Genomic DNA, 25,964 nt, shown 5'->3' on the forward strand with positions numbered 1-25,964 from the left:
CTATAAGCTAACTCTGGTACAATACATCAAATGGTAACATTTACGTTTAACACTCTATATGATCCCAATAAATACAATACAACACTGCTGCTACTAGTACTACTACTCCAACAAATACTACTACTTGTACTGCTACTAGTCACCAGCAAGTATTTACTGCATTCACAGAGACTGATGGGCCACAACTTTTCACTGCTGCTGTGAGTATATGACTAGCGACTGCTTCTACAACCATTACTACTATCACAACTGTAGTATTACAACAAGGCTGCTATTGCCAGTAATAACATTGATAATTTTGCAAACAATGTATGTAGAAGATTTTTTTTTAAAATATATTTTTATCTATATGACGTATGTCAAACAACGGTCTGAAGACAGAGAGTTGGAAAGATCAACTTCCAAACAGTATATATTATATTAAGATTTAACAAAAACCTAGTTTGTAATTGCTGTGATTCATAAAATCCACCAATAAAAGAAACATAAATGAACTGGTCGGCAAAATAATGGGCTGATAATTGAATTTCACTACATGTTTGCATCAAGTTTTAACATGAAAGCAACTTTGCAAGATTTCTCACAATGCTAAAAACAAAATTCAGCTGTTTTGGTGTGCAAATCAACAAAACTAAAGATGCTGAATACTGTCATAAAACACAGTTATCAGCAAAGTATCAGAGTCAATATTTGTCCCTTAAAAATCAGGAAAGTTAGAATTATTATTTTCTCCTAAACAAGTCATATTTCACATAAATTTTGACCCTAAATACCTTGTTGTCACTGGAGTACAGGACTGTATTCTACAGATAAATCAGAGTTTGCTCCGGCCCTAAATTATACTTTACAACAAGCCAATTGATTTATTTTTGTCTCTCAAGCTACAATAAAAAAGTATGAAAGGAAGCAAAAACAGACCCCAAACAGCTTTCACTCTCCTGAGCTGAACAGATGAGATGTTTATTGGACTCTGCCCAAAGGCACATGAGACGAGATGGATGATTTCTGAGTATAAAAACTTCTAAAAGGACTAAGTACATTTAGCCCCAAACTAAGCCTTCCTCATAAATGTTCAGAATGAGCTTTGAAATTGAAATTCCTTTGAGACTTGTTTGTTCTCCTTCCATTTCCAAGAAAATTCAAAGAAATTTGCTTTGGACGTCAGGTGTGGTTTTACAGGTCAGAAATATCCAGGAAAATCTTGTGATGTTCACACACCCGTAGAGAATCAATCTGCATGCAGAGGAGTGTTTTTCTTTGTGCCTGAAAAACACACTGTTATTATACATACAGTATACAGAACACTCTTATGACTTCTGTCTGTTTTCCCTGTAAGATTTGTTTTATTACCACAATCTATTTGTATTATAGCATGTCATAAAGTCAGACTTAGTAGTTTTTGCTTGTGTGTGTGTGTGTGTGTGTGTGTGTGTGTGTGTGTGTGTGTGTGTGTGTGTGTGTGTGTGTGTGTGTGTGTGTGTGTGTGTGTGTGTTTGGGGCTGGCCAGGCTTGGATTTGACATGGCCTAAGTGCAAAAACATGCAGCCCTGCAAACATGGTTTCGTTAATTGTACTCAGCAGACCCAGTGTGGGCAGGCTCAAGGTCAAAGACTCTGTTCTCCTCACTTTCCGGAGGACATTGAGAGATGTTTCATTGTGGTTGAAGAGATGTGTAGATAGGCTTATTATTCATATCCTATGTAGCCTATGTCTCTTGTTTTAGCTCTCAAGGCTTTGATCACAATGCAGAGATAGATTATATTGATTATAATTGCTGTATTTGAGGCAATAACAACTCATTTGCTGCGCCCCATGTGAAAATAGAGGAGGAGAAAAACGTCTTATGACACTTTCTAGGCTACTGGACAAACCACAGCCATTTAAAATTTAAAATACCAAAAATTATCCATGTATTTACCAAGCTGCACATATCCGTCAAAGTCTGACTTTGGCTCCATCACTTCGCCGTTTTTAATGGAGAACGGCACAGCTTTGCTGGATCATAGCACCCCCTCTGCGATAAGGCTGTCGGAGTACCGGGGCTACTGCTACCATGAGCCGCGGCAGCAGCATCCTCCTCCGGAGAAATGGACCCTCTTCCAGGCGAGGCGCTCCATCACCTCTCCGCCGCCTGCCTGCTTCAACTTACCGGGGGAAGCTGTTTATCACGAACACCAGCGCACTCCATCCCCGCTGGAAACGATATTCAACACCAGTAAGGACTGTTTCCTACACGGCGGGGCGGTTTACGGTGCATCTAGTTCGCGTCTTCACGCACAGGCGTTTGCCGGAGACCCGTTGAGTCTCCCCGGTAGATACGCGGCGTTCAATCCGGACTCACATCTCTTCTTCCAGGCAGGTCGTAACAGAATCCTGCCGCCGGATTTCGACCGGTTTTTCGTGCAGGCGGAGGAAGGAGTGGACGCGAAAGCGGAGATTTCACCTGCGAGCAAACAAGGAAAAAAGTCGAAGAAAGCCGCGTGGACGAGCTGTCACAGCGGGGAGAGCAGCGAGGTGAGGGCGGGGTCAGGGTCACCCGAGGCTGGGAAGGAGGACGAGGAGGATGCGCCGTTATCCAGCGGCAGTGGAGGAGACTGTAGTCAGGCCCCGAGTAAGTCAAGTCTTTCAATACTTTCATTTTAATGACAGAATATTTAATAGTTTAATACCTAAACGAGACGAGAAGACCTTTAAAAATAAAACCTGACGTCATTCGTGACTCCCTCAGACCTGATACAGATCTATTAACTTTAACTATCTACCTGTTTTAGTAAAAAATATTAAGCATTATATTTTATGTATATTTCAAGGTCTTCTTCTATGTTTTGATATAACAGCCTGACTGCTGGGGTCATACAGTCTAGGCCAGTTTAGGCCCAAACGGGGCCGCCAGGCAAGTCATTTATAGGCCTTCGTCTGGAACAATTGTTAACTCTTGTATGTATTGATTTATTCATTGTAGCTTGATTCTTTCTGTTTATTCAGTCTAATATATTTTTTTTTTATTAAATCAGGTTCTTCTTTTCAATAAAGCGTATTGGGATACAGGACTGAATATTACGCTGTAACATACCTACTAACATTTAAAGATGGCGTGTGTACCCTAAAGCATAAAGAATTTAATGATACATAATCTCCACAATAACAGATGTTCACTTATTCTATATTCTGAATATGAACTATTACCTTCAGCTACGTTACAGAGCCGGCAAATGTAAAAACAAGCGCTTTACGCTTTCTTTCCTCCCATCTAACAAACAACCTGATCAATCCTTACGTGCCTCGGAAGTATGAAAGCATTGTTGCTTTTACTTTAACATATTATGAATTTTGTTTGTATGGTTTCCATGATTTCATTCCTCGTTTTATGATGTTTAGGTAATTATATCTTTTGCCTCTCTGGGCACGTGCAATATTTACATAATACTTTCTACTCCTAAATTATTATTGTGACTTGATTTTGATTTGATAAACTTTATTTCGAAACATGTATAAAACAAACAAACAAACACGAATAAAAACAAAACATAAACAATAATAACCAATCGTAATATTTAACATAAGCAACTACAGTAACTCTCAGTAAACAAACCTAAAAATACAACATGTCCGAAAAGGAGCAGGAGGAAGTTAATACTTATAATTTCCTGCCCCCTCTCTAATACTTCTCTTATAGACGTACATAATATAATATACTGTACATAATATACTTAGTGTTTCTCACACATCTGGAAACATTTATCTGATGATCAGCAGTAACAAACACAACAATAAGAGCATCCAGCGTGAGTATTACAGTCATGGGAGAAGCTACGCCCCCTCCTCATCCCTGAACCTCTCAAAAACATTTTTTTTGTGTGTGTGTGTGTGTGTGTGTGCCTCTTTTTGACCTGATTTATACTTCTGCTTTCCTTAAGTTCTTCTTCCAACCCATTCAACAAATTCACCCCACGTTTGAATACACATGCTTTTCAAAGTGTCTGAGAACAGTTTTTATATGTTGCCAGGAAGTAGATTTTTTTTTCTTGCTTTATGCAACATTTGTGCAGCTTTAAATTCTACCAGGTCCATGAACTTCATAGCCTGTGAATTTAAAAAGAGTTTGTTAATGTGTTCATGATATCCAACGTTGTTTACTAGTCTTATAGCTCTTCTATGTAGTATGCATAATGATTGTAAGGGCCTTTTGTAGGTGTTTCCCCATATCTCCACACAGTAATTCAAATATGGCAGAACAAGTGATTAGATATAAGTCTTTTATGTGCCACTGTACTGTTTGTTGGTCACATATTATATTTAGGTTGATTGCAGCTGCATGTAGCACTACTGCCCAAGTCAAATATCCCCTCAGGGACAATAAAACATATTTTATCTTATCTTATCTTGGATGTGTACACAGCGTACATAGATAAGCTCTGATTTTTACATTTTAAAATAGTACTTTTCATATTAAAATTGTATTCATGTGAATGAGGCCTACAGCTGGATTAACACGCTTTTAGTGGTAAATGTGAAATTTTATCCATTTACGACATAATTAAGTTAGTTCACGTTCCAATTTTCTCCCTGTTTGCTGCCTCTGACAGTGGCTGGCTGTTGAAATAAGAAACAGTCACGTGGGCACAACGGGCCGTGTATGTGGGCCTGGATAAACACGGTTCTGTCTATAGCTTAAAAATTGCAGCATACCCGAATAACCCCATGTGAACCCTTTTTTAATAACAGCATTAATTTGAAGCTGGTTTCACTAAAACAGCTACACAGCAGCATGAAGGTCATGTTAAGTGTTTTGACTCAGACCTTGGCATTCACCTTAAATTCAGTCACAATTCAATTCACATGAGCTTCATCTTTTTGCCAAATAAGTCATTTACTAAATTTGACTAAAAGTGCCAAAACAGATGTTATTACCTTCTACGTGGCGCCTTGGAACTGGAAAGATGTGAAGAGTTTATTTTTTTACTGTTAATTATTTCAAATTGATGGTAATTTTTTCCAGTAATTGTCCTTTTAACTATCTACCTACTTATCTTTACCGGCCTTTCTCATGTTTCACGTCGTATCATTTCTGTCTTTCTCTCCAGCAGAGCCTCGTGTGAAGAGGAAGAAGCGTTGTCCTTACTCCAAGCAGCAGCTCAGAGAGCTGGAGAGAGAGTTCCTATTCAACGTTTACATCAACAGGGACAGACGCATGCAGCTGTCCCACCTTCTGTGCCTGACAGATCGGTGCGTGCACGTCGGAATATTTTCTTAATTGAGTTTTATTTAATGGAAAGTCATATATCGCGCTATAAAACAATTAGGCTCGGACCCTAGTTCTGATTGACTGACTCTTGCTTCTGAAAAAAGCTGTGAAATGGGATGCAGGAGCACAGTTATACACTTATGAAGGAGAGCACATCTAAATCTGAATCGGTTGGGGTTAAATCAGAGTGAATTAGGGTCATAAGATGATATTTGTTACTGCACTCACCAGGTGTTATTCGGCACTTTAATTAAATACTGCACAGTCTGCAGTGTAGCAAAACAGGAATTACTAGCAAAGTGCTTGCTTAAACATTTCATGGTAACCTTGAATGGTAAGTCTGTTTTGAATCTGCGAGGGGAAAACATTTCTAATATGGCTGAAATTTAATAATCTTATAGTCAACATTGAAAAACTCAACAACATTAGCAATGAGGCCTTTAACCAGACCACTACTGGATGTTTGAGGCTGACACTGATATCAATATTCCTGAATTTATTTTTTAATATAAACGCATAATGTTAACAAACGATCCCTTAGATTTTTACATTTAAAAAAAAAAAAAGACCAAGATCCACACTGAGCAGGACATTTTACAGTAGAAAAATAAACTTAGTGCTCATTGATGGAAGAAAATATGTAAAGGTGACACGGCCTGTATACACTTTGATACCAATATAGCTGCAATAATCTTATATAGTCTGATATATAGATATTGGTGTAGCTCTATTAATAATTAATGTTCAGTGTGATGTTCATACAGTGAAAAATATCCACCTGGCTTTAAAACTTAATACTGATATTTACTGATGATGTTTCTATGACTTTAACCAGATTGTTTTAGTTGCATAAACTTGACCTTAATCATATTTGTTTAGTATGAACAGATATTGCAGGCATAACCAATCAATAATATTGAGGTGAACATTGTGCAGATAAGCCACATATGAACATTCTGTCTTCTACGTTGAAGAAAAATAACATTATTATGTTTTATTGTGTCTCTGCATGCTTCTGTTTTAAAATAAACTCAGCTAGAGCACAAAGAAAATCAAAGTTTCTATTGTTCTGTGCTGTTCCAGACAGGTGAAGATCTGGTTCCAGAACAGAAGAATGAAAGAGAAGAAACTGAAGAGAGAGAGACTGCAGTACTACACGGGTTATCACCTGTTCTGACTGACGGACGGACGGATGAAGGTGAAGGAAGTGAGAGACAAGTCTTTCGTCGCAATGAACGTCACGTACAAACTCTGACAACTGTGCAAACATCAGCACGGCACTACATCGTTCCAATCATCATAACACGGTCATAAATAAAAGATAAAACAAACAGTCCAACGCATAAATAAATCCTGTTGATCCCAGAGCTCGTGTTTAGGGCCTCCGAAAACAGCAACATATTCTTTCCTCTCTCCTGATCTTCTTAACGTTTAATCAAGAACACATTCACAATGGCCCTCTTGCCTTATTTGAACCCAAAGTCTCTCTGAAGTCATGTGGCTTAGTGTGAAGACAGTAAACCTCTCTCTGCCTCAGGCCCCCAAGTCCTATAAATACTAAGGAATGTGTATATATATATATATACTTTATCCTTTTCACTTCAAAAGACTAAATTTAGAGAAACATCAAATATATGACATGCACGTCTGTCATATTTTGGGCTTCATATCTCAGAGATTGTTGTTTATTTTTTGTTGTTTGGATGGTGACGTGCACTGCTGACAATCTAACGGCGTGTGTGTGTTTGCGTTAATGAGGTTTCGAGCTTTTACGGCATAACAAACATCCGAGCAGATGGCGACACTTCACGTGAATTTGTTCATAACCGACGTGCCTGCTCCAAAGTTAATAACTCATGTCAGTAATATATACCTCATAAAATCAAATTTAACCATCTAGATAGCTTATGAATATCATAATTATAGTCGAGCGAAGACAATCTACAGTAGAATGTTCTGATATTTGTATTGTTACCATTTTGCATCTGTGTTTGGAGGCAAAATATTGTAAAGATTGAATAAGAAAGTGTCACATTTCTTGGTTTTACTTTGATTTAAAATGAAGTACTTAATGATAATTAAATGTGATTAAACGTTGAATTGCATACCATTATCAGCGAGTCATTACTTATATATATTATAAAGAAGTATATATTATATTTCAGTAGAAAAGAGTATATATTATATTTCAATATATAGTATGTTGTACATTTAAAAAGATGCATTCATGGATTTGACAGCGTGGTGCAGTATCTTTATGAAACAGTTTGTTTTGAAAAAGGCTTTAAGGGAATTTGAGCAACTGGAGTTTGATATGTAAAGTCTCCCTTCCATTCAAAAATGTGTTTTGCTTATTGTTCATTAATTTGGATGTTTGATCTTCACTGTGCAGAAGTTGAACCCTAGAAATCTGTTTTCAGATTCATCTGCTGAAAGTGGAAAGTTTCTCTGTGCTCGTCAAAAAAATCTGACATCACAACTAGTTTGGAGCCGTCGTAAACACGACCATACTAATTAAAAATCTTATTAAACAGCTTATTAAACAAGTTATTATGGCCCCCCGGTTACAATACTATAAAATGTAACATCCATGAGTGAAAAGTGTCAAATAAAAGAAAAAAAATAAGCATCAGTGTCTGTCTCATGTGTATTCTCTCCTGTTTCCAATCTGGGGGTCCAGGACCCGGACTTTGAACAACAACGGGACCAGACAACAGAAACACCACAGCGAGTCCAAGGCTGCTAATAAACCTTGAACCGCAAAGCCACCACCACACCACCACACCGTCACAACCACCATTTCCTCAACTTAATGACTTTTATTGGGGCAATTCAGACAGTCTGCTGCCTCTCTCTCTGTCTTTGTCTCACACATCCACTCAGTCTGTGTGTGACTTGGACTGTGCATGAGTGTGTATTTGTGTGTGTGTGTGTGTGTGTGTGTGTGTGTGTGTGACATAAAGAGAAAGACAAGGAGATGAAAGGAGAGATTGTGCTTCCTGGTTGGAAATAAAGTCATTTTACCTAATGGCCTACAATAAACTGGACCACAAGCTGGCTGAGCCTTTCTCTCCCCCCCCCAACAACACAGACACTTTTCTAACTGTTTTATATATTTCTTATTATTGCTCAGTGTGTTTGAACTTTATTTTTTTAAGTGTTAAATAACTGGGTAGTAATTGTCAAGTAGCAGAAAGTAGGTCTAGTAATAGAACAGGAAGTAGAGGTAGAATATATGATTGTAGTGCAAACAGCAGTGGTGGAAAGTACATTTACTCAAGTAAAGTACAATTTTGAGGTACTTGTACTTTACATTTCTTCCACTTCACTACATTTCAAAGGGAAATATCGTACTTACTCCACTACAGCTTTAGATACCTTTCACTTCTTAAATAATGATCCACAGGACCAGATCTGGTGTAGAAATAAGAAATATCTGGACCGTCTTTCATGATTACGTTTGGGAAGCTTTCATCCAGCCAGCAGATGGCGCTAAGAAAGCACAGACAGAGACAACGATCAAGGTCTGTGGCGGAAGGTTGTTACAGGTTTTTTTCTTTCTTTCTTGAAAACACATACATTTCGTTGGGTTGAGTAAGCCACGCCACCATCCTGCGTGTCATCCTGTTCTCCAGCCAATTGAATTTCACTTTCACACACAAACACTGACAGGAAGATGGAGAACGTTGAATTAATTAGACCAAGTATGTTGATATCTAATTGGAAGCAGCAGTACTATTCTTTTCTCTTCTAGCCTTATGATTTTACCCATCTGCCTTAAAGACTTCATCCCAGATTGACAGATACACACACACACACACACACACACACACACACACACACACACACACACACGCACGCACGCACGCACGCACGCACGCACGCACGCACACACACACACACACACACACACACACACACACACCGATATCATATCAACACAACACGCAACAACTAACATCAACTTGTTTCCTGACTGTTTTTGTCTTCCTCGTGGAGTTCTTAGTGTTTTTGTCTTTTGTGTTGCAATAAAGAAAAAAAAGAAGAAAAAACAAAACAACAACAAAAAAAAACCTAATAGCATCCTTAATATGTTTATTGTTGCTTAAAATATTCTACCAACTTTATTGATAGACAGACAGAATTTTTCAGACGGATCTAATCTGGTTTTAAATGATTTTATTTAGCTTCAGATTTAATCACAGGAGCACCTTCAGTTTATCTAAAAAAACATCGTTTTCAACACAACAAAATATCACAAGACAAATAAAAACAAAGGAAAAAAAAAACTTTCTTGAAATATAAAAAATCCATGTAGCCTTGCCTAATAAATATAATTGTATTTACTTATAAATATAATTTTATTTATTAGGCAAGGAATTAATTCATAGGCTAAGACCCTGAGTAAGTTGATAAGTAAGTGAACACGTGACATTTTATTAATTATTTAACAAACCCCCCCCCCCAAAAAACCAAACATAAATTGAATCAGAAGAGCAGAGATCAAACGATCTGACAGGAACTAATCCAGTGGCAGAAATCCATTGACGATAATAAATCTGGATAATAAGCAACAGAAAGCGCGCCGTACGTCATGTATTTCAAATGAATGTTTTTGTTTTAATTTTCCAAGAAATACACAGTAAATACACAGTAGTTATGATGAGTGTAAAGCTAATTATTAGCTGGAAAGATGAAGAAAATCGCTCTGACGCAGAGACAAAGAATCTCTGTTAATCTCTGTTAATCTCTGTTAATCTCAATCCAGATGATGAGACATTATTGCCACTAATTAGAAATACACTCAGCCATTCACTTTGCTCTAAGAAAGTGGTTTGGCAGAATGAAAGTTGGCCTATATAAATTCTCAAACCTGACACACACACACACACACACACACACACACACACACACACACACACACTTCAAATAGGCTTGTAAACGGCTCCCTGCTACTTTTTATTCAGCTTGTAAAACGGTGGTTCAAGTCCAGAGTTTTAAAAACCTACATGCTATCTTTCCTACAGTCAGCGACATCTGGCAGTAGGCTAGTAGGCTTACTATCACATTTCTGAGCACAAAAGAATGATTTGATTTATATCCTACATTGGGTAAATACAGTCTAACCATGTGATTCACAGAGTAACCAATAGGCAGCCGAGAAGAAGGTAAGGGCAGGAAAAAATTACTACCATTTTAGGGTAGGATGTAAGCCACTATACCAGCCCATCTAACGTTTTACAGTCGCACTTAAGTGTCTTTTTATTGAAATAATAAAATAAACATGTCGCTAACGAATTATTATTCCATGATGGGGCTCCAGACCGAGGAGCCGTACGGTGCACATTTCATCCCGGGAGGCTTGCAGAGTTCGACGGCCGGCTGCGCAAAGCCAGCCCGGGGAACCGAGGAGGAGGGGACCCCCGGCTCACACATTCCGGATTTTTCACATTTCTCCAACAAACAAACCAGCTTAAATGGCTTCTCTCCTTGGACAAACACCCCAACATCCTCCTCGTCTTCTTCTCCGCAGCTGCAGCCCGCCCCCGGCGCCTCCATCCCCGGGCTTTTCCATCCACACCACCTCCTGAGCCACCACCAGCCCTACTACGGCCCGCAGACGCAGACCCACGCCGAACACCTCGCATCCGCGGCCGCCTCGGAGAGTAGGTTCGTCCGCTGTTGGGAGGGGGCGGCCCCCACCCCGGAGTCCACTCTGTCTCAAGCTTCCTCCGGTTTCCCCGGGTGTCTCCCAGCTCAGGGTGACCTCTCTAATCCGAGCCCGAGGTTTGAGGCTGTTAAACCCGAGAGTTCACCGCCCTCACACGGCAGCCCCGGGGATTCCAGCTTCGCGAGCCCGACTGAGGTGGTTCTCGAGCGGCTGGGGACCGTGGAGGAGCTGGGAGGGAAGCCGGAGCCTAAGAAAGAGGACGAGGAGAGGAAAACACAGCAGCAGCAGCCTGAACCGGGTAAAGACAGATGTATACAAAACTCAGGAATGTTTATTAGCTTTTAAGAAGTGGTAATACACAGGTGTGTGTGTGTGTGTGTGTGAGAGAGAGAGAGAGAGAGAGAGAGGGAGTGAGAGAGGGAGAATGTGGCCTATGTAAGTAAGTGTGTGTGACTTTTATAGCCCAATAAATGTCTTGTAAACGGTCAAATATAAAACTTTATTGTCCATTAAAATAATTAAGGTGCTATTGCTGTTATTTAGCAATTTGTCACTATAGGGAAAACACAGGTAGGCTTATACTGTATTTCTATGATCACATATATGCAGGAAGTGCACGGATGAGTGTGCATTAATAACTTTTAGGCCCTAAATGTACTGTTTCCACCGCTGCACAAAAATAACTTTATCATGCAGCATGCCTCATACAGAAACAAATAAACCTGTATTATTATTGATATTTTTACCTACAATCCACAAAAGGTTTTTTTTTAAAAAAAAAGTTAGAATCACAATAAACAAGTGTTGCACAGCGAGAAGCGACAGAGGAAACACAGCGAATGTGAGTCAAAACAAAGAGTGAATGGGCTTAAAAATATAATAATGTTATTCATGTTTTTTCTGTAATTAGAGGTTAATGTGAGATATTTTGCTATTTCTCCTGCTGTAAATGTTTTGGCTTATCTTTAGGAGATAATAAAAGATTATAAACAGCTTTTTTATGTCAGAAGTAGCTTGGATTCAATTAAGAGGTCTACCTACTTTAAAATGAAGGTCTTTAAATGAACTTTTAGCCCAGTGAATCAAATAAATAGTTTTATAAAAATAGAAGCAAAGATGCCCTCTGTGCTGCAAAGTGATGTGAACCCAAGCCAAATACTTGTTGCTCTCTTGCTGGCTGCCTGTCTGTCTAATAACTGTGATTTCACAGTACTTTCTGGCTGCTTTACTTTTTCAAGCGCTCAATAAATAAAACATTTCACGTCAGTCAAAAAACTCTAAATATCCCCTCACCAACTGCAGTTTAATAATTCTAAAAAATGAGGCTTAGTTTGGCAACTTATCAACGCTGCCTGACTTTTAGAGATTTAGTTGATCTTTATTGGGTGTATTTATTGCTGCTTGCTGTCCTTCCAAAAACATTTTCATCTTAAGAGGTCTATAGATACATCAGGAACTGTGGACATAATTTTACATTATGTCACATTAAGTTAAAGTATTGAAATGAAGGAGGGGTAAAATGAGTTCAACCTGAAGGATAAAACTCTGCTGTTGTTTCAGACATAAGGAGCTACAGTAAAAAATAAATGAGAATAAACATTGTCTTTATGTGGAGCTGTTTTTTAAGTATGTAGTATTGTTTCTTTTTCTAATGAGCCAAAAGTCACTGGCTCATAAACTTTGCTCCTGGTAATATTTTCTTTGATTTTTATGTTAGTCTTTGAACTTCTGACACTAGCAGAGACCAACTAGAAGAAGAGTCTAGTTGGTTAAAGTAAAAAATCTATCCCATTCTGTCTTTTCTCCAACAGATAATCCATCAGCTAGTTGGATCTCCGCCAAATCGACCCGGAAGAAGAGGTGTCCATACACCAAACACCAGACCCTGGAGCTGGAGAAGGAGTTTCTCTACAACATGTACCTGACCAGGGACCGGCGCCTGGAGGTGGCGGGACTCTTAAACCTGACAGAGAGACAGGTCAAAATCTGGTTCCAGAACAGACGGATGAAGATGAAGAAGCTGATGATCCGGGAGAGGAGGAACATGAATGAATGATGGATTTGGAGTGGAGGCTGGGGGGTTTGGTCTTTTTCCCAGGATAGGTGAGGAGGAGGTGAGGTTATTAGCTGTTAAAATAAATGCCCTGTGATGCCCAACTTCTTTAACATCAGCTGGCAGGATTGTAGAGTTAACTGCAGCAATGGTGAAACTCTGCAGGGGAGACCAGGGTGTGTTGTAACACTTTCCAAAAAAAAAAAAATTCCCATCAGCATCTTTTGGCCTTTTCATGTTTGATCTTTTGGAGTAAAAGTCTTCCATCTGCATGTTACAAAACAAAGAGACACCGCCGTCCAGCTCGAAACTGAGCTAGTTGTAAATAACGGTCAGAATAAAACATTTAAAGGAAGATTCATAAATTGAATAAAAAAACATACTATTTGATATGAATGGCTCCTTTTTAAAAACACATCTGTTTTTGATTAGGTTGTATATCTCACATGTCCAAAACTGAAACTACTTGACACATACTTGACTTCACATAAAATGCCTGCGGCTGAATGCGAATCATGTTTTATGATTCAATGCTAAAACCATCATCCCCATAAAACTATTCTCAGTGTGCCATGGGAGACTGTACTACAAGGAAACTATCAATCCCATGAGTGATCTCATGACTGAGCACCTGTCTGACATGACCTGAAAAATAGTTGCAGAGGGTTTATTTGGAATTAATCAGACCTACTTGTGGAAAAGAAACCAAAACAAACAGAAGTCTGACATTTAGGAACATAAAGGGCTAAAAGGAGCAGTGGATGTACTTTAATACTTCTGTTAGCTTTGAATAGATGCTGAAATCTGTAAATATTAGTGGTTTAAAATATTGTAACTTTATATAATTTGCATGGCAGAGTGTTATTAGACCTTAAGACATGTAGGCACATTTACTGTGGCTGGACTGATTGTTCATATTCTGCTACTCTCATTTCTCATTGTAGTGGACGATGCCATTTAGCCTTACTGAGAGAGCACATGTGTGAAATTCATGTTTTCTCATCTAAAATATTGCATTTCATATGTCAAATATGATATTTCACATGTAAAATAGGACATTTTTACATGTGAAATGTCTGCGTCATGTACAGATTGTGATTATATGTGAATTTATCACATGAAATCGTCGTTTTCACATGTGATATCCTGCAATTCACAGGTGAAATATCCGCAATTCACAGGTGAAATATCCACAATTTACAGGTGAAATATTCGCAATTTACAGGTGAAATATCCGCAATTCACATCTTACCTTCAGCATGTGAGTGTCTGAAATGCATTTGGTGCCATAAACGTGTGAAAAGTTTCACCTGTGATGAACTCACTTGTGCTTTTTTTTTTTTTTTTTTTTTTTGTAAAGGAAAGTTTGTTCAAACCAGAGCTGTCACAGAATAAGTGTCATAACCAAACATTACTCCAGACTTCTTTTTAAGGTGTAAAATTAAACCTTGTGTTACTTTAATGAAAAAATTCATCTCTGCAGTGAAATACAGTTTATCAAAGATCTTCTCTGTTCAGTTGACGACATGTTAATTCCCCCAGATACCGCTCATAAAACAACAGGGGGAGAAATTACAAGTAATGCTCTGCCATTTTATCTGTAGTTTGACCATAATTTAAATGATCTCATGCAGCTGTAGAGGACGACAACCTGAGAGGAGTATTCTTAAGTATTTTCCAGGATTGTGGATAAATATATAGAAAAATGTGTAGCTCATAACTGCTTGAAAACCTTGAGGCAAGTTTGCTATTGTAGCCTCACAGTGTTAAATTAGCATAAAGTAAGGTTTGTGCAGGAAGGTTTGTGATGTTTTCAAATACAATTTACAAAATTAGAATCATTAAATACATTTTTAAACTTTAATAAACAAGAAAAAGGTTAAATAAATTGAAGATACCACAGTTTCGGTGATTTCCAGTGTATTTCAGGTGTTTCCAGGTGAGTAATGCAGCAGTGAGAGGCAGATACACAGATAATCATGTGATTTTTTTTTTTTTATCATGCATCTGATTGGTTCAATTATATGTGTTACAACCTACCCCTGTCTCCCCTAAAATATTCTTCAGAAAGGACTTTAAACATTGTGTTCATCAAAACAGAATAAGCCTCCTTGTTTTGTTTTTATAAACTGTGCATGTGGCCTCGTGGGCATATTTGTTGTTATTGTTGTTGTTGCTGTTGTCATTGTTACTACAGTATGTATATCTGTTGTTCTCATATGTCTATATTCTTCTACACACACACACACACACACACACACACACACACACACACACACACACACACACACACACACACACACCAGTCATTGCTAAGCTACGGTGTGTGTGACAGCAGTCTGATGGTTAATTTTTCTTTTCTGTTTCACTGTTACCTCCTGTTAGAATAAACAGCTACAGAAACGACGCACAACCTATGTTATTTTTTAGAATGTAAAGTATGATGATAAATGTTACGGGAATGTTATCGGGACGTTAAATAAATATATGTTAGTGTTTTTTTTGAGATGGACTCACGACACGTTCTCTCTGCGATGGGAGAAAAGGAGAAACAACAGGCTATGTTAGCCTAAAGCGGCAGGTCTGTGCTGTGATATAACTGGAGTCAACATGTGATGAAACAAGGCCTTCATCTGCTCATTTAGGCTAAATATGCTGCTCGTGGTGATTTTTTAAAGAAAAAAAAATGAAATAAAAGATGCATTACAACATCATTGTTAATTATGTGCTTACTGGGTTGTTTTCCTTTTTCTTTTCAGTGAATCTCGGCAGTTTTATGCAACGGATTGGGCGTTTAGGTACTGTTTTTAGGCTTTTATTTGACATAGAGCTGCAACAATCGTCAATCAATCGATTAGCTGCCTACTATTAAATGAATCGCCAACTATTTTTGACAACAAATCAAACGTCTTGAGTCATTTGTAAAGAAAAAAAGTCCAAATTCTCTGATTCCAGCTTCTCAAATTTGAGTATTTTCTGGTTTCTTGACTCCTCTGTGATAAACTGAAGATCTTTGTTGTTGTTGGACTGTTGGTCGGAACAAAAGAAGACATTTGACGGCGTAATCTTGAGATTTGGGAAACAGTGATGGACATTTTTCACCATTTTTCCCTTAAACAACTAATCGATTATCCAAGAAAATAATCGACAGATAATGAAAAAAATTATTAATTGCAGCTCTAATTTGACAGTAGCCAGTTGCAATAGTATATATATATTTTAACATTACTTGGACATCCATTATTATTATTATTCGTTGTAGTATTAATTACTATTATTATACTGAATGTGTAATCGTCGTAATAGATAATTACAGTAAAAATGTACTTATATTGTTATTGATGTAGCTTAATTTGTCTGTTTGTTAATTTAAATAGAAAAACATACAAAATGCCACTAATAAAATTAATATTAGCAACAATGATAATATTGGTCTCCTAATAGTATCATCCTATATTATTATTATTATGATATGATCCTACAATAGCCAAACAAGTAAACAGGAAAAGCAGTTTGTCATATTTGATGCTTCACTGGATTATAGGGCCAATAACGGGATTTACTATGTTTTTTATTATGGTTATAGTTACGTCAACGTCAAGGTGTTTCACTGCTTTCAGGTATGTAGGCTGAGTTTCAGTCCACAGAGAGACATTTGTGCCTCCTTGTTTTGTCAAAGTCAGTGCAGCGCCTCGTAGCTTCCCTCATTTATTGCGGCCATATAATCTGCTCAGCGCTCATCCTACTGCAGGGTCATAAACCAACAGCATGCATTTGGAGAATAAACGTGACTTTCCCCCCACTCAAGACACAGAGAGAGGTACCATAAAGTAATTTAGCCCAGACAGTCATCGTGACTATATGGTTTTATTAGACACCCTTTCCTGTCCTGGAGCCTGAACTGTCCTTCTAAATGTTAAAGTCATTGTCTGAAGATGAGACCAGACAGCCTCAATCACATTTCTACACACCATGAGACGAGCAAAACACAGGAAAAGGCGTGATACAGTGAATTAAAACGAGAGACAAAAAGTCCGGATTTGCTGTTATTGTTCTTTGTACTAAAAGTAGATGTCAGACTTGATCTGCAATCACTAATGTAGGAATGTAAAAAACAAAAAAACACACACAGATTATCATCTTGATTTTAGTCTGCAGACTATTAAAGACATGTGTAGTGGCTTATAAAACAAGAAACGGACCTAATTCCACACATGATTGAGGTTTTATTCAGTATTTTGCTTTTATAAATAGCAGATTTTTAAAAATTGAATTCTTGCTACAAATAGAAACGAGTGAAAAAGAGCACCCTACATTAAAATGTTGGTTCTTATTACGCCCGCAGTGTGTGAGTTATCTCCACATGGGCCTGCTGTGTTGATGGAGCATTCATATCATTATGTGGATAAATATACTGTAGTATTGAGAATCATTTGTCCCATGAATATAAATTCTTTTTTAATTGTTGGCATAACATAATAAAAAATCTGTTCTGCACCGTTTAACTCCAAACACACTTACATTAAATATGAAGCAAAACGGTTGTTAAATAAAGGCGAGAATGTAACTGAGAAATTACTTTTGCAAAATGCAAAATCAAACCAAACAAAAATAAATAAAAACGCTGGGAGATTCTGATGAAATGAAGCTGCGGGACGCAACTATTTTAGAGGCCGTCATAAAACAAAATGAACGACACCACCGCGTCAACAGTCAACTACAATAAACGGAATATTTATTGTGCTGCAGAAATGAAATAGGACGGCAAGTTATGCTCAAATTATTGCCTCCGATTAAACGCTGGTCCCAACACAGTCTCTGCTTTTAGATGAAATGAATCCACAGTGGTGTAGTAATAAAGAATTGTTAAAAAGGTAGGTTTACATACAAAATGATTGTTTAGAAAAAGCTAAAAGATGCATTTAGCAGCAGTAGTGCACTGTGTCAGTTGTTTGAGATAATATATAATTTGTTCTTCTTTAAGGAGATGCTGTTTAATTTAATGTTGAACCTACTGTGGAATAAATTCAGAAATCCATTTTTTTTTATCAATAAACTGATCTTGACTGTGTCGTCTCAAAGTTACACCTCTGGACTGAGACTTTTACAGATGTGAGCTGAGTTTAAACACTCAGAAACATTTAAAAACACACTATGAAGCAGCACTGCTGTGTGTGTGTGTGTGTGTGTGTGTGTGTGTGTGTGTGTGTGTGTGTGTGTAGTTACTCCTTCTGTCCGCTGGGTGGAGGTGTTGTATTTCATGACTTGGAGAAGTGGAGTAAATGGTTCTATGGTGTAATGGTTAGCACTCTGGACTCTGAATCCAGCGATCTGAGTTCAAATCTCAGTAGAACCTTGTTTATTTCAAATGTAATAATTTAAAACGGGACATGATTCATTCTTTGCAAGCAGCAGGTTATAGTTGAGTGTAAATTTGAGGCTTTTTCTCCACAGCATTCATCATAACCCTCCATCTTTATCTTATGGTTGTATAAGTTAAAGGAAAGGTTCACAATGTTTCTGACTGTTGTCTTAAAACAACAGTCAGGTGACCATGTGAGCAGTGAAAGAGGTTTTCCTCGCTGTAATCATTCCTCTTGTTCATACTGGCTATTAAAAGATCCCCCTCAAATGTGCTTTAAATGTAAGTGATGGGGACAAAATCCACGTGTGTCCACACAGTCATTTAAAAGTTGATGTGAAGTTTATATGAGGCTTCAGCAGTCTGAGTTAGTCATATCAAGTGGATATCTGACACATTTACAGTCTTTTTAGCATCAAATTTCCTCTTTATGTTTCTCTGTTGAGCTGTGGTGGAAGTATAGTAACAAAAAAAGTGACTTTGGCACTAAAAGACTGTAACGTTGTGAGAAATCTACTTGATTTGACTCATTTGGTTGACTGACGCTTCATATTAGTTTCAGATAAATTTTAAATATATGTTTACATTGTAAGTGCATTATGAAGAGAAGAAATGAACAATTATGGCAAGAAAAACGTCTTTCAGTGTTCATTTGGGCACTTGACTGTTTGTTTTAAGAAAATTGTGAACTTGTCCTTTAAGATTTTACATTCCTGAGGAGATATACATAGAAAATATCTGTTGTTAGGTAAGAATTTTGTTCTCTGAACTGTGAAATGGGTTTCAGCTCACTTTCCACTCACTTTAAAAAAAAAAAAACAATTTGAGGAATACATTATCTCAACCTGTAAAGTTCCATAATTTGTAGATGAGATTTTTAACCTCTACTGTGGCACCATAAAGGGATCAAGTCAGTCAGTAATATTTTATGGAGTATACTTCAGTCAGAGGTATACTGTCATGGTGCTTCCACTTTCCTCTTCAACATAAAACTTTCAACCAGTAGCTTTGCCAGGTCTCTGCCTGCAGTTAATCACATCCCGATTAACAGACAAAATCGACACATCTCTGTAAAACTGAGCAGAAAAACATTGTTACTCCTTCATCTTCATGCAATGTGTGATAGCTCTTTACTTTTAGCTGAGAAAGCAGAAAATTGCAAATATCTCATAAGAAGATTAGAAATATTACAACCAAGTATTGTAAAAAAAAAAAAAAAAAAAAGTAATATAATGCAGAAAATGCATATAGACTCTTGTTTTCTCTTTCACCACAGATAAGTATGGTTTCACATAAATGTAGATATTAAAATGTTGTCAACACATATTTCTGCTCAAATATAAAACAAACCATCAGTTACAGACCTATAAACATAATAAGAGAAGATACCTGGTAGAATTAAACTCTGAAACATTCAGTAATAGCAGTTTTTTTTTTTTTTTTTTTTTTTTTTTTTTTTTTTTTACGTGCAATACTGTCGTTTTGGACGGTTGCATTTTAATGGTCAATAATATTTTTCCCAGTAAACTAAAATGGTCGTAATATACAAGTGTCTATTGCAAACTGTGGTTTCTGCTTTAACTACCTACACATAAGATGGCTGCCATTGTCATGAAAATGGAAATGAGTAGGAACTTGAACGTTGGTAACCATGGTAACAGTATTTTTTCTTATGGCGGCCAATTTCATTTGTAAACGGAAGATACAGAAAAAAAGACTATTTGGAAAGATGGAATAATAACTTACCTGGTGACAGAAAGATTGTTTACATCAGACTAAAGACTCAGTGTGTTCAATAAAATGAGTTTAATTTTCTGAACATGTTTTAATTATTACACGCTGAGTTTATTTATAATTCCCGTTGGTTGATATGAACTAAAAATCTTGTTATTTGCACATCTGTAAACCCATCAACATCTGACATGACGCCTCACATTAACGCAAACTCTGTATTATTATTTGCATAATTGCATTTGCTCTTTATACTATGAACATTTGTACATTACTGGTTTATTTTTTGTACATTCATGCCCTTCATTTTAAACTGTGCAACAGCTCTTTCACTGTAGAATATATTTTACAAATTTTACATAGTAAATTTCTATTTCGTATTGTTTATGATCACTTGACGTGTTTGCATTTTCTCTTACTTTGTATATTTTGGTCGTTACGCACAACAAAGCAAATTCCTTGTATGTACAAACCCACTCAGCAATAAACCTGATTCTGATTGAAACAGTCGTTTGTTCATTAATTGCATTGACTGTTGCAGACTGAAGAAGGCAAAGCTGTCTGTGCGTTTTTCCCCTGTGCTCCTACATAAAAGGAACAATCTGACTGATTTGAGTGTGTGAACTCTCTGTTGTGCTTTAAGCTTTGGCTTTGGTTGCGGGCACCTCAGTACACAGTTTTTGTTTTGGGTTGAGCTCGATGTTCTTTCCTTATTAACTGCATGTCAAACGACTGAAATGGTCTTTTAAGGAATCCTCTGTTCTTCACTTCTAAGCAGGTCTGCCATCAGCTGTTTAATATCCAGTGAAATGATAAAAGGAAATGCATAAAACCTTTAAGTGCAACAGAGTAGCTGTCTTTATTACGGCAGCCATCTTCCCTTCACAGAAACAGAATAAGAAATGTATTAACAAGTGATAAGAAATAAGAAATGTAGATACTGTAAGTAAGAGAATATATATATTTTTTAATCTGTTGGGGAAAACAATTAATTTCTGGCGTCTTTAAAGAGTAAATATGATGAAAAGAACAGCTGGAGAGGTGAGAATAGACTGAGCCACTGAGCCTAAATGTTCCACTGTGGTATAAAATATCAAATACAGAGCATTTACGTATATATGAATAATAACAGGACTATTGAATAAACACATATTAATATTACACCTCCATCAGATGCTCCAAATAAAAAGACATGTGATCTAATCAGCCCAGTGTTGACAAACCACTGTTTGTATTTATTGCTACAAAGCAGAATTACCACTGGGGACAGACAAAGGGTATAAAGTCAAAAAATAAATAAAAAAATAAAAAAAATAAGATTTTAAAAAAAAAGCAGTGTAATAATATTCACAACAACCGAATACAAGAGAATAAAATTTCATATCCTAAATGAACAAGAAGCTACGTTAATTGTGACATTTAGCTCATGTAAGATACTGAAACATTTAAGGTGAATCTGAAAACAAAAGCAAACAAAAAGAGAAGCGGGAGATATTCTGTAACAAAGTGTAATTGTTTTATACTTTTATTGAACCCTCATTTAGTCTCATTCATGTCCCAGAAACACCTTCCAGCAGGAGCACGAGACTCCATCAGCTGCGGGTTAAATGTGTAAATGAGGCAGCAGACGAAGCTTATTGATGATTCTTCAGAAAAATAAAAAAAAATGTTTATACTTTTTAATAATATGTATCTGTATTTTAGTGAGAATAAAATCGCAGCCTCATATCAAGTAATAATAATATTAACATCAGAAGAGATGAGCTCAAACAGTCGTAATAACTGGAGCAAATGTTCAAAAATAACTACTTTAATTAAATACATTAACTGGTTAAAGATTTCAAATTCTCTCCATGTTTTATTTTTTATTTATTTTTATTTTTTGGTTTCGACGAGTCCCTTCTTTCATAATCTTAATTTTTGTATTTTTAGACATCGCCTTTATGCTGATATCAGTGTGACACGACAAACAGTTGAAGCTGAAAATCATTAATGTGGTGCAAAAAAAAATCAAAGAATTTATTTCTTTGTTTTTTTCTTTTTTATTATTCTCTATAAAATGTAATGGCCCTGTTTTCGTCATATTACATACATTTGTATTTTCGTTTAAATAACGGCTGCGATCTTGAGGTGAAATGTCTTTGTCTGGATTTATATTTCTGTATATTTATTTAGTGCAGAAATGTTTCTTTACCATGTTTCCCTCCTCAGGTTTATGGGAGTCGAGTTAGATCTGATTGTTTTAGGGTTTAGTAGCTTATAGAAGCCATCCTGGTCAAAATGATTTTATTTTCTCTACTGTGAGAGAGTAACAGTGGTCTCTGTCTTCAGATCTATATCAGATACAAATGACAGGACATTTTTATACAAATAATCTAAAATAAAATAAATCTTTGTCTACAAAACAGGCACCAAACAACAACTAAACTACAGCAGAACTGCACAGTAAACTGTTTAAAGGCCTTTATTCAAAATGTGTTTCAGGCTGGATTTACCAAGGTTGATGCATGTACAGGCTATCATATGGGTGTGTGTGTGTGTGCGTGTGTGTGTGTGTGTGTGTGTGTGTGTGTGTGTGTGTGTGTGTGTGTGTGTGTGTGTGTGTGTGTTATTTATTAGGAAATGCAGCTTTCTCTTGGGCGCAGCTGCCACAAATTCCCTTTTCTGTCTGCAAGATTTACACGCACACACACACACAGACACACACACACATGAGTTGAAGAAAGCGTTTTTTTTACGAGCCGACCCAGCCCGCCATTGGCCGCTTACGGTCATGTGTGCGCGTGCGGTGCATACCCTTACTGGCAGCATCATCTTCGCGCGCTCTCGGTTAGCCCAGAGCTGCTCCTCGACACCCGCGCGCCTCAATGGACGGTAAACTATTTCCATTCTCTGCATGTTTTTGTGTGTGTGTGTGTTTAATTTATTCCTTAAAAGCTTTAATGTGAAAGTAGAAACTCAACATGTTTGAACACGTCAGACGTAAAATTACGTTTATTACGTAGAAGCTATGAAAAAAAACAGGTGAAAATAAATGCGTACGTTTCTTTTTTTGCATGTTTTGTCTCCTGTTTTGACTGTTTAGCTCAACTCTTCCAAAACTTTTGTGGACAAATACAACTCCTGCTTCTTTTACGTGCTTTTCTAATTCGGTGTCTGTTCTGTTCTGCTCATGTCAGGATGCTGCAGAGGAAAATGGAGTCTGCTCTCATCAGGTACGCACACTGAGCTTTGACATTTGAACCTTCCATTTAACACTTATGATGATGTCAGAATGAATTGATATCCAATCATTGCTCTGCTAGTTGCCTGCGAGTGTGGCTTTGATACAGTAATAATCTTCTGGTGGGACTTTTTATGCTATTAAAGTCCATAAATCAACATATTATGTCGCACAGCAGATTGGCTCATGGTCTGTACTGTTATTGCAGCACATTACTGGATCTCTGCACTTGTAATCGTATTGATACATCAAACTCTATTTCGTCTGCACACTGAAACCAGCACATCAAACTTATAATTAGGCTTTAGTAGCATGAGAACATAATTTCTAGACTGCATACAGTGTTTGGATCCACATGAAACGGGCCTGCAAATGGTTGATTCAGTGTCTAATGAACCACAATAAGAGGACTCATGTCTAACTGCTCCCGCTGCTTCTCTAAGAGCTCGTATGACGTCATGAGGCTGCTGGAAGGGGTTCAGATGAAATAGAAGAGGCAACAGCATCATCCTCCATGATTTATTTAGCATGCATTTGGTTACAATTACTAAGCCTGATGCATAACACTTTAAAGTGTGTGTCTATGTGTGTGTGTGTGTGTGTTGTGAATTGCACTTATATGCATTCAAGGGGAACTAATATAACTAGAATATGACTAAATGTCTTAGGATGCATGATGCTGACATACAGGGACTGTTTCTTAAAGTGCAGCCTGAGCCCGTCTGCAGTCCTTGATGTGGTGATAAAGACTCATTTCACTGGTATTTTTTAAAAACACACATGCATGTGAATTTCTGTATTTGCATAGACAGCCAGCTGTTTAATCCACTGATAAACTGTGTGTCTCACAAAGTGGCTTTATGTGACCTTCAGCTGTAAAACAAAAAGGACAACCGGTTGGTTCTTTCAGTGCAAACAAAAAAACACATTTTCTCTCTTTCAACAGATTATCTGTCTAGACAGATGTTGAGATAATGTTTTCCGTTTATGTTTTAGCTCTTTACTCTTTCTCAGGCGTCTGTTTTTACATGAAATCTGTCGGAGCCAAAGAGAAACTGAGTTCTCTTTCCCCCTCAGTGAAATTTCTACTTGCACAGATGGACAGAACAAGACAGAAGGAATCCCTTCCTCCATGTTTTTGTTTTTGCTGACGTTCCTTTTTTTTATGAGGGCAGTTTGAGTGTCAGAGAGACAAAGAGACAGAGAGACAGTATTTTCTCCCCCTTTTTTTGAATGTTACATTTCCTTTTTTTCACGAGGGCAGGCAGGGTGTGAGAGATAGAGAGAAACAAAGACAGTATTTCACCGGTGCTGCTCGGTCGAGCTCAGCTGGCACTCAGTATTTACAACCTACTGCAATGCGGCAGGGAGTGTGTGTGTGTGTGTGTGTGTGTGTGTGTGCGTTTATGTGCTAATGTGTGTGAGAGAGAGAGAAACAAAGAGACAAAAGGATATATAGGGAAGACAGTGACGCAGAGAATGAGACAAACATTAAATTAAAGCTGTGAGACAGACAGGAGCTGAGACTGAGAGAGAGAGAGACAGTTAGAGATGTGTTTGTGTCCTCTCTCAGTATATTCAGTTTGTCTCTGTGTGTCTGTGCAGGACGGTGTAAAGACTTCAGATTCAGATGGACATTTACGAAGAAGAAAACAACCTGCAGGTTTGTCCTGAAAGCTTCTGCATTGAACAAACAGCACTTTGTTAGATTTATAACAACATCTTCAAATAAAGCACAGTAGAATTCAAGAATTAATAATGTGGGATGTGGAATTTTTTAGTAAAGAAAAAAGATGAGTGCTCTCTCTGTAATGGCTCATCTTTAACATAGACTTTGACATCTGTAGAAGCTGGTTCACATGCATTTAATTTATAACATGCTTCTTTTATTCTTTCTTTTTTTTTAGGATTGGCACAGCTGGTGAAGATTATTTAAATTGAAGCAGATGACCATTCTCATCTACAGGTAACTAAAAAAATAAATATGTATTGCAGCAGAAAAACAAAACTATTTAATGATTCTAATAGGGTTGATTTATCTCTTCTCACTTGATGTTTGTGCCATGAGGACCTATTTCATGTAGCAGTGGTGACTCTTTTTTTCCATTGAATTAAACATAACAAATATAAATGTGTGGGACAATAATTATGTTGCACCACATAAGGTCATTTTATCTGAATTGAAATTGGTGTTTTGGAAAAAAACAGTTGATGGATGTTTAGGTGTTTGCATCTGGTTTTAATGTTTTATTCCATGAGCCACCAGGGGGTGCTAACACTCAGTAAACGGATGATACACGGTGCAGTTGACACTGCAGGTGCTACTGAAGGATTAAAAAGGCACAAAGCTCCATCAAAGCTGCACAATCCTCTACATGTGTTATCTGGATAGTGAGGAATTTATTAAAAAGACTTTTTAACCTGCGTCTGAATTCAGATCATAATACTGACTGAAACAAATTCATTACAATATGGATCCACTTTTTGTTTTTAGTTCAGATTAATTGTTTAATTAATTGCTGACGTTGCTTTGGGAGGCTGCTACATCATCCTTGTGCATTTTAAAGTCATAAGTAGCGAAAAAAAAGCTGTAGGTTAGATCACTACTGCACAGTAGGCGAGAAAGAGCGCTGTTGTATATCTTATAATCACTAGATGGCGCTGCAGACTCGGGGATCA

The 25,964-nt window shown here is 37.3% G+C and overlaps 2 protein-coding genes, 1 long non-coding RNA gene and 1 other non-coding gene across 4 annotated transcripts in view; 3 read left to right on the plus strand and 1 right to left on the minus strand.

The window, feature by feature from the left end:
• The first annotated feature begins 1,908 nt into the window (after positions 1-1,908).
• LOC121912128 (homeobox protein Hox-D11b-like) lies at positions 1,909-7,796 on the plus strand. The gene is made up of 3 exons (XM_042434213.1): positions 1,909-2,611; positions 5,085-5,226; positions 6,329-7,796. The coding sequence occupies exons 1-3, from the start codon at positions 1,909-1,911 to the stop codon at positions 6,420-6,422; spliced, it is 939 nt and encodes a 312-aa protein (XP_042290147.1). The 3' UTR covers positions 6,423-7,796.
• Positions 7,797-10,162: 2,366 nt separating this feature from the next.
• Positions 10,163-15,197, plus strand: LOC121911901 (homeobox protein Hox-D9b-like). The gene is made up of 2 exons (XM_042433840.1): positions 10,163-11,214; positions 12,728-15,197. Exons 1-2 carry the CDS (start codon positions 10,530-10,532, stop codon positions 12,970-12,972), a joined length of 930 nt encoding a protein of 309 aa, XP_042289774.1. The 5' UTR covers positions 10,163-10,529; the 3' UTR covers positions 12,973-15,197.
• The window catches only part of LOC121911904, a 30,081-nt gene continuing 15,242 nt past the window's right edge, over positions 11,126-25,964 (minus strand). The window contains exon 3 of the long non-coding RNA XR_006099973.1: positions 11,126-11,205. This is a non-coding gene — a long non-coding RNA (uncharacterized LOC121911904). The remainder of the gene's footprint in view (positions 11,206-25,964) is intronic.
• Positions 18,254-18,325, plus strand: trnaq-cug. Its single transcript has one exon. It is a non-coding gene; the product is annotated as a tRNA-Gln (tRNA).

The sequence above is a fragment of the Thunnus maccoyii genome, chromosome 14 (assembly GCF_910596095.1).
Source record: "Thunnus maccoyii chromosome 14, fThuMac1.1, whole genome shotgun sequence".
Taxonomy (NCBI): Eukaryota; Metazoa; Chordata; class Actinopteri; order Scombriformes; family Scombridae; genus Thunnus; species Thunnus maccoyii.

What these genes read in the sequence shown, in the direction of transcription:
- LOC121912128 (XM_042434213.1), top strand. Translation starts at nt 1,909, where the DNA reads ATGTATTTACCAAGCTGCACATATCCGTCAAAGTCTGACTTTGGCTCC. An exon ending in AGACTGTAGTCAGGCCCCGA is followed by an intron (nt 2,612 to 5,084) that starts GTAAGTCAAGTC and finishes CTTTCTCTCCAG; the next exon opens with CAGAGCCTCGTGTGAAGAGG. An exon ending in CTTCTGTGCCTGACAGATCG is followed by an intron (nt 5,227 to 6,328) that starts GTGCGTGCACGT and finishes GTGCTGTTCCAG; the next exon opens with ACAGGTGAAGATCTGGTTCC.
- LOC121911901 (XM_042433840.1), top strand. Translation starts at nt 10,530, where the DNA reads ATGTCGCTAACGAATTATTATTCCATGATGGGGCTCCAGACCGAGGAG. An exon ending in GCAGCAGCAGCCTGAACCGG is followed by an intron (nt 11,215 to 12,727) that starts GTAAAGACAGAT and finishes TTTCTCCAACAG; the next exon opens with ATAATCCATCAGCTAGTTGG.